General features: G+C 28.7%; 1 protein-coding gene across 3 annotated transcripts; it reads left to right on the top strand.

Moving 5' to 3' along the window:
- The first annotated feature begins 395 nt into the window (after positions 1 to 395).
- Positions 396 to 8,531, top strand: LOC145197033 (protein henna-like). 3 transcript variants are annotated; one of them, XM_090078802.1, is made up of 14 exons: positions 396 to 569; positions 653 to 751; positions 837 to 1,008; positions 3,782 to 3,870; positions 4,063 to 4,130; positions 5,144 to 5,194; positions 5,461 to 5,559; positions 5,670 to 5,716; positions 5,948 to 6,083; positions 6,321 to 6,390; positions 6,465 to 6,521; positions 6,596 to 6,691; positions 6,768 to 6,901; positions 7,989 to 8,531. In XM_090078802.1, exons 1-14 carry the CDS (start codon positions 516 to 518, stop codon positions 8,146 to 8,148), a joined length of 1,332 nt encoding a protein of 443 aa, XP_089934928.1. In that variant the 5' UTR covers positions 396 to 515; the 3' UTR covers positions 8,149 to 8,531. The 3 variants fall into 3 exon arrangements, with proteins under 3 accessions (XP_089934928.1, XP_089934927.1, XP_089934929.1); XM_090078801.1 differs by lacking the exon at positions 7,989 to 8,531 and adding an exon at positions 7,387 to 7,864; XM_090078803.1 differs by lacking the exons at positions 396 to 569; positions 653 to 751; positions 837 to 1,008; positions 7,989 to 8,531 and adding exons at positions 2,685 to 3,330; positions 7,387 to 7,864.
- Positions 8,532 to 9,269: the final 738 nt, after the last annotated feature.

Here is a 9,269-nt window from a genome sequence, read left to right as displayed (position 1 = left end):
AAATTACGCCTGTTAATTTCCTAAGGAACTGTTTTCAGTTATTTAGGAAAAACACATTAGCAAACGTCATAGTAATTAAAAGGATTAGCGTAAATTAATTTGAATAGCAGAAAAAAATTTATAAGATGAAATTTGTTAACAAGTTAAGAAGTTGGTATTATGGATAATTCAATGAGAAACTTATGTAAAACTTACACTTGCTTTCAAAGTTTCCGACGGAAGTGTAAATAGACTTTTTAAACAAAGTTGCGGTTTTAACTCACGTGTATAGTTTTCTTATATCTAAGCGTAAAAAAACATGTTAGTTTTTAATGTAGGGTTTTAATTTGATCATATCCAATTTCAATTTACTTAAGCAACTTTCTGAAACGTTTTAAATTCTTACTCCCTCAACACACCTCCATCGTTAAAACAAAAAAAAGCCGTTAAGAAATGAGCTGAAAGTTAATTTTTGAAGAAATGTATATCTATGTAAATGTATATCACTCAGTAATATATCTGTTTTAGATCATAAAATGAATAATTCTGAAAAAAGTGAACTAGAGACAGCAGAGCATAACGCTTACCTGGTAATAAAGTTATTCTTAATTATAAGATATATGCAAACATTTTATATATACATCATTGCAATTTACTTTGTATTTTGTTTTAGAAAAGACAACTTCAGTCAGATCAGGTGCAAGGAAAATCAATTGTCTTTTCATTACAAGAAGGTTGTGGTGTTTTAGCAGATGACCTGATTATTTTTAAGGTTTGCTTTTTTTAACATGTTCGTGCATGTTAAATAAATACATATGTTTGAATAATAAAACTATTACTAAAATTTTAATCTTTAGAATCGTCATGTAAATTTAAAGCATATAGAATCACGTCCTACAAAAAACCAAAAAGGCTACGAATTTTATGTGGAAATTGATGAGGAAAACTCAAACAGTGATGATATCAGTCTTGTTATTAATGATTTAAAGTTTAATGCTGAAAATGTTGTTTTGCATCACGATGAAGAAAGTAAGAATTATTTTTGTTTTTGATAAATTAACTTTTTAGCTATATTAAACTTATTAGAGGAAGAGGGTTGCAACCAAAATATTTTTTAAAAATTTTATCCAATATTTCATAACAGTGAAGAGATGGTTGATGGAAGCAGGGCTTGGTGGTAAAATAGCTGTGAGAAACCACTTTTGTCGCTACTCGATTTTCGCCCCCGCAACAAATTGCTTATATTCGTCTTCTTGAATGTTTTTTTTGTTTTAAAAGTTATCTTTTAAAAGTACGAACAAGCTGGTTTTTATTTTTTAAAATAAAGATTTTGAATAGAACGTTATGGGAATTCATGACGTTTTAATATAACGTCAGTTTGTTTAACCTGAATTGTTCCTTAGTCTAAAATATCTTATAAGTTTTTATGGAATAAGTTGAAAAGTTCTTTTATTGATTATAAACTTCAATGAACTTTAAAACAACTAAAACTGTTTATATAAAAAAGTATATACATTTTAAACTACTAACTTTCTTTTAATACGTCAAGTAAACTGCCTCTGAAAGTTGTTTTTATCTGTCATATGAAAAACATTTTTTTTTTGCAAAGAACAATAAAAATATTAGCGATTTTTGCAAATTTTTGTACTTTCAACTTCAGATCAGAGCACTTTCATTGACTTTGAGACCTATGTTTTTATACGATTCTTAATTAGCATAAAATTCTCTATCAGAATCAATCATAAAAATAGGTGGTGGGGAGGAGGGGAGGGAGAAAGTCGAGGAGCGCCACTTTTTTGGCCCCAAAATAAGAAAAGAAGACAACAATGGGCTAAACAACATGAAAAATTGACTGTTGATGACTGAAAATGTGTTCTTTGGTCTGATAAATCAAATTTTCAAAGTTTTTGTTATTTCGAAGAAAATTTGGTGAACGATGATGAAACAGTGCATAGTACCAACTGAAAAACAGTGGAGATGGTTGGGGTTATCTTGGCAGTAATTATAACGACGATATTGTTAAAATAGACAGGTGAAAGGTGAAACTTTGATCAAGTTATTATTCTTAGCACAATATAATAATCTAATTATACATATAATATAGCACTCTCTTTATATATATATATATATATATATTGGGTTGGGGAATATATTCGTAGCGTTTTTGTATTTTATTTTATTTTACAACGATTTGTTTCTGTTTGACAAAGTGTAAATATTCATTCGATAGAGCTCTTTCTGCTCTACAAAACTGTCCTAATCGTCTTTTGGAATAATTTAATTTTTTGTTACTTTTAAGGCTTAAAAATGGAATATCCAGGAGGTAAAAAAACAACAATTTTGACACCTAATTCTCTTCGCTTTTCATTGAGGCTAAAAGGCTGCTGAAGCAACCCGAGACATTTGCAATGTATACGGAGACGGTGTCATAGGTGAGTCCACTGCACGAAAATGGTTTGCAAAGTTTAAAAATGGCGATTTTGACGTCGACGACACACCTCGCAGCGGGAGACCTTCTGATTTCGACGAAGAGCACTTTTAAAGGAGGACGGTCACCAAACAAGTCGTGAATTGGCCGAAAAAATGAACTGTGATCATAAAACGATTCTCAACCATCTTTATTCAATGGGATTTGCTGAAAAATTGGGAGCCTGGGTACCTCACGAGTTGAGCGAAGTAAACAAAGAAAATCGCCTTCAAATTGCTTCTCAACATCTCGCCCGCCATCGAGCAACACGTGGTCATAAACAGCGCTTTTTGTATCGAATCGTCACGAGAAATGGTGTCTATACATTAACATGAAGCGAAGGAAGGAATGGGTGGCACCAGGAGATACGCCAAAGCCCAGAGTCAAGCGTGACCTTCATCCAAAGAAGATCATGATATGTGTTTAGTGGGACTGGGAGGGCATGGTACACTGGAAAATGCTCGATAGGAATGTCACGATCACCAAGGAGCTCTACATAGCCCAGCTACGCCGCGTAAATGAAGCTATTGAACTGAAAAGACCTCATCGACAAGGCCAAACCATACTCCTTCACGACAACGCCAGACCCCATGTTGCACAAGTCGTCAAAGCCACACTCCAAGAGCTCGAATGGGAGGTCCTTCAGCATCCGCCGTATTCTCCGGATCTTGCACCCACAGATTACCATCTTTTCCGATCTCTGTCGAACCATATGAGGGGCGTTACCTTCGATAATGAAGAGGACCTTAAAAACTGGGTCAATAACTTCTTCGATACTAGACCGGGCGATTTTAGGCGGAAAGGCATCGACACATTGGTCGAGAGGTGGGAGGAGGTCGTAAACAGCGATGGCGAATACATAATCGATTAATTTATTATTATAAGTAAAGATTTCCCTTAAATAAAAGTCTTTGATAAAAACGCTACGAATATATTCCCCAACCCAATATATATATATATATATATATATATATATATATATATATATATATATATATATATATATATATATATATATATATATATATATATGTATATATATATATATATATATATATATATATATATATATATATATATATATATATGTATAAATAAATAAAATTAGAGTACTATATTGTATTAAGAACATTTTTTTGATCCAATTTTCACCTACAATAAAAAACAAAAAATTATTATTTAATGTAGGATTATCTTTTATTGTCTAAGCATTCACCTTAACTTTCTGTTTGTTTTTTCAGTTACATTTACCTAAGCTTTTTTTTTAAACTAGAAAAATATAATGTTTTATTTTTTTTTTAATTTTTAATTTACTGAAAGTTTAACTATTTTTAGAACCATGGTTTCCACGAAAAATTGTTGATTTGGATAAGTTTGCATCACGTGTTTTGAGCTATGGTTCAGAATTAGATTCAGATCATCCTGTAAGTTTCAAAAGTCAAGTTCCTTAACTAAAAAGAGTGAATTTTTTAAAAGCAATTTTTTAGGGAAATACAAAAAGCATTCATGTCTAAGTATTATGATTTTTTTTAAAAAAAAAAATTTAGATATTACATAAAAAGTAACCTCTATTTACTTATTTTCTTTAAAAAATATATATTTTTTTCACATTCAAGGGTTTTACTGATCCAGTATACAGAGCTAGAAGAAAAGAGTTTGCTGATATTGCTATCAACTATCGGCAGTAAGTTACTCACTAATTAAGTTAATAATATAAGTATTTCAGTTTAGAATTATGATCTATATATACAGCTGTGTTACTAAAAATTTTTACTAGAATTTATGAAGAAACTGTTAAAAGTATTATTAACTAAAAAAGAAAAAAATTAGTTATGTAGTAACAACTAAACAATTTATTTCTAAGAACTATTTGACAAACTTCCAGTATACTTTAAAAATTCCGAAACACATAGTAAAAATCAATGTTTAGGGCTATTTTTTGTTCTATTGACTAGGACCTATATTTGGGATTAAAGGTATTATAGGTGAATATCTCTTTAGAGATATTCATCAAAATACCAAGCTATTTTATGCTGAGTACAAAATGCCTTTAAAAGGTATGTGTAAATGTATAAATTTGGTTTAAATCAAATAAGCTTCAGTTAATGGACCAGCCTGGCCAGTAATCAGAATCATATAGAAAGATTATGGACTGATATTAAACAAACAGTTTTTAAAAAGACACCCACAAAAATAACTGAATTATGGTTATGTAATCTGCCTAATATGTTATACCATTGAAAAGTGTGTACAACTTACAGATTCAATGCAGAGTTGTTCAGCTGTTATTGAAAATAAATTATATTTTACTAAATATATTTTTTGATAGCATCCTTTGCATATTTTTAATAATATTTTTAAAATGTTTAAAGGCTATTTATTTGAATAAACTATTTAATAAAACTGTTTGAAAAATTATATAAATTATTGTTTGAACAATTATCTAAGTTATTATAAATTGTATATTTATTTGAACAATAATATATTAGTTTGAGAATTTTATATCTAGAAGATGAAAATGTTTTGTTAAATCTGAAATTTTAAACTATTTTTTGTTTAAAGTTTGATTAATATTTCTTAAGATAATAATGAAAAAAATAAAAACTATTTCTGAATACTTTTAAACTACAATTATTTTGAATAAGCGGCTAGTTAAAAATGTTTTCCATTGTATAAGTTATATTTTTAAAATGTTAGTGGTCAACCACTGCCTAGAGTTACATACACTTCTCAGGAAATTGAAACTTGGTATGTTCACTTTTAACACTGATCTTTATTCATTTATTTTTGTATTTTTATATTAATTTAAATTAAAAATATTTCCTATTGTTATCCTAAATATATAATAAAAGTAGTACATTATAAATAAAATCTTTCAATTTAAAGAGATTTCTTATTTTTTGTTATGTTTTTGAATTCTGATGCTTTCTGATATGATATAGATATTTTGTTAAAATCAGTTAATGTTACTACAATCATGATAATTTAAAAAACATTTTACTATTTTTCTCCAGGAATGCTGTGTTTCAAGAGCTTACAAAACTTTATCCTACACATGCTTGTGCTGAGGTTAACTACATGTTTCCACTTTTAGTTGAAAATTGTGGATACAGGCAAGTTTCTAACATTAAGGTTATAATTTTTGTTAAGATTTTGAATACTCAAAATATAATTTGTTAACATTCTAAATGAGATTACTTATACTTGAAGCATATGTTGTTAGGTTGGGCAGCTTACCACAACTTGATGATGTTTCAAGGTTTTTAAAAGGTAAAACATAGTTTAGATTTTTCTGTAGACTTCTACTAAAGATACAAAATGATATAATTTATTTGAAAATGAAAATATTCTTTACTTTTAAGCAAATTTACATGGAAAAGTAGTTAATAATTCTTAATTGTAATTTATTTGTTGATTGTTAAGTTTTTGATTGAAATTAAAAACACTTTGTAAAATTGTAAACTTGCAACTTTTAAAAGTTTCTCATATATATTTTAAAAGAATGCACCGGTTTTACTCTTCGACCAGTGGCTGGTCTCTTGTCATCTCGTGATTTTTTGGCTGGTTTAGCATTTAGAGTTTTTCATGCAACCCAATATATAAGACACAGTTCAACTCCTATGTATACACCTGAACCGTAAGTTTAAAGAAATTTTTTTAGTCTAGATTTAAGGCTCAATTCCAAGATTATGCTTTAAACCAGCTCTCAGTCAAAAAAGTTAGTAAAAAGTGATTTCAGGATAGGCTTCAAGTTATACATTTGTAGTTGTAAATTGATAAGACCAACAAAATTTCAATAATTTTTTTAAAAGTATATTAAAAGTTGTTGCAAAATAATGCAAAATATGTTTTTACAAATATTTCTTGCATTTAGCGATGTTGTGCATGAGTTGATAGGTCATGTTCCTTTGTTTGCTGATCCGAGTTTTGCTCAATTCTCTCAGGTAAAAAAATACCTTTTATATTATAGAAAAGATAACAGAAGCTTAAACAAATTAATTTGATAAACATTTTATAGGAAATTGGGTTAGCTTCTCTTGGTGCTCCAGATGAGTGGATTGAAAAATTGGCTACGGTAAAATTTTTTAACTAAATTTCTTACCATGGAATGTTCTTGGCTCTTGATTTTAAGTTTCTCTTCTTACTCAGCTCTATTGGTTTACTGTTGAGTTTGGTGTTTGTCGACAAAACAATGAGCTAAAAGCATACGGTGCTGGTCTCTTGTCTTCATTCGGAGAACTCCAGGTAAGTAATCATTTTCTTTATGTTTCTATACTTTTACAAATCTCTTTTTATTTTAATAATTTTTGCATAAATTTAGTACTGCCTTTCTGACAAGCCTGAACATCTTCCATTTGATCCTGAAAAAATATCAAAAACCAAATATCCTATTACTGAGTTTCAGCCAAGGTATTTTGTAGCAGAATCTTTTGAAGATGCTAAATACAAAGTTAGGTAACTATAAATTTTGCTATATCATTCATCATTAGTCTGTGTAATAAAATGTCTTTTTAATAAATTATCTTTTTAGAATCTTATTTTAAATATTGATAGTTAAGTTTATGAACAGAATGTCAAAAGGGTCATCTATCTACAAAAGTATGTGATGTGGTGACTTCGCTTTTAATATTAAAAAAGGACATTTCTTATTCCATTTAAAAGAATAAAAGAATTCAGAATCACTCTGCCTTCATGTCTCCTTCGTGCACTTTATGCACCTGATCATTAAATTTCTTACTTCAGTAAAACCTTTTTCTCGCCATTTCTCTGTTGTTGTTTTTTTACTTCTAAGTATAAAAAAAAAATTTTAATGTTAAAGTATTAACTCTAGTCCATAGCTAACTCAAAATTTGACTATAATTATTTTTTTATTATTACTGAAACTGTAGAGTGATGGAGATCATTTTTTGATATATTGTTAGTTGATATTTTATGAATAGAGATTGGTCTCAGAGGATACCCCGAGAATTCAACCTGCACTATAATCCTTATACTCAATGTGTCGAAAGTTTGAGCTCCAAGGAACACATAATTAAATCAATCAAAAGTATTACTTTTGAAATGGAGAAAGTACAAGATGCTATCTCCAGATCTCCATAAAAAGACTTGCTGATTAAAGAACTTTTTTTTTGTTTGTTTGTTTTTTTTAAAGCCATTAAAAGTTTGTTATACTCTACTACTACCAATTATTTGAGATAAAAAGGAAGATTTTCAAATTTTTTTTTTCTTGTTATTGTGTGAACTGACCGGTTTCATTGCAAGCTGATGACCATTTTATTTCTAGCGGATATAATACGATTTTAAACACTTATGGTTTTTCTTATATAAGATTATTTTCTTTTTAGTTGATAAATTGTATTTGCAGTTGTCTTTTTTTGTGTTAAAAAAAAATTTTCTTATAATTGATTAAAAACTAGAGGGGTTTTGAGTTTTTATTTTATTTTAATAAAGTCGGAAAGTGTTTTTTTTATTCTTGTTTTGCTTTAAAAAGGTTCATTCGGTGAAGACGTAAAAAAACAAGTAAGTGCTTGTGTATTTTTAGAGAGTGGAGTTTAAAGATACCTCGTACATTTATCCTACATTACAATCCCTACACTGAATGTATCGAAGTTTTAAGCAGTCATGAAAAAATTGCTAATGTTTTATCCAACGTTCAAGCGGAAATGAATGTTTTGACGCGAGCTATGACGAAAAGTAAGTAAACAAGAGTTGCTCTCAGAAAAGATTCAATGATGAATTGAACGGCGAAAAATGTCTTACTGATCATATAAATTAATTCTAAAAAAACGCGGTGTTGGGTTTTTTTGCTTGTTAAACATTCTTTATTTATGATAATGTATTAATTTATGATATGTACTAATTTATCGATTTATGTAAAAAAATATTTGAAGGTTAACTTTTTATTATCGAATAAAAATTTTTCATAACAGTTTCAAAAAATTAATTTAAAAAAATGTAACAGTTTCAAGTTTTTGAAAAGTTCTTTTCAAATACTTATTTAGTATTAACAAAATTTATTGTAAATATATTTTAGAGGCTATATTTTTTTTATGTTATTTATAATGCTAAATCAAATATATTCAAAGATGCTTTTCTTTTCTCTCAAAATCCTTATTTGGCTTGTTAAATAGGATCCTTGGAAGTTTTTCCTGGAGAAATCACGCGTTCTTTAAAATCTATGACGCGTTCTTTAAATCTTTAGACGCTTTTCTTTATTTGATTCTAATAAACATAAAAATATCTCGTTACAATTAAATGGTTATTAAAGATATTGTCTACTTAAGAATGAATGTTAATGTTTAACAAATTTTTATATGTATTTTTTACCCCCTTAAAGCAGCTCGGAAATACACGTACCCAATGTTTATTTCATAGCTGCTTATAGTGGTGAATCTATGCAACTGTTGTCCAAAATGTGTTTCTTAAAAATCTCTCTGATTTAAAGTTGATGGTTTATATGCTTAGCTTCCTTTTCACTGAGAAAGGATCATTGACATTTCCATTGTCACTGATAAATCATCAGGTGTTTTATGCCTGAAACTCCTAATTCATAATTGTAATATCGAATGTCATTGCACTGGGAAAGGGATTTCGAAGTTATTTACATGAACATCTTGCACTATGCTTCTAGTGGCGATGTGCAGTTTTTCCTGTTGCTGAAGAGATTTTTTGTGAAAGGTCAATACTTCATCTGCTTTTATATTTATGGATTCCCCATATAGTTAGGGTCAGAATGTAATTTGAGTTTAAAGGTCTAAAGTAATATTTTTGAACATAAATATCATTATAAAGTGTTAAATAAAACGATTACCACTCAAGCTAA

The sequence above is a fragment of the Hydra viridissima genome, unplaced genomic scaffold (assembly GCF_058129835.1).
Source record: "Hydra viridissima isolate aposymbiotic clone 2 unplaced genomic scaffold, HvirCarnegie_v1 scaffold_2, whole genome shotgun sequence".
In the NCBI taxonomy this organism is placed as follows: domain Eukaryota; kingdom Metazoa; phylum Cnidaria; class Hydrozoa; order Anthoathecata; family Hydridae; genus Hydra; species Hydra viridissima.
The sequence above is the reverse complement of the archived record's forward strand: the minus strand, read 5'-3'. Positions and strand labels throughout refer to the sequence as shown.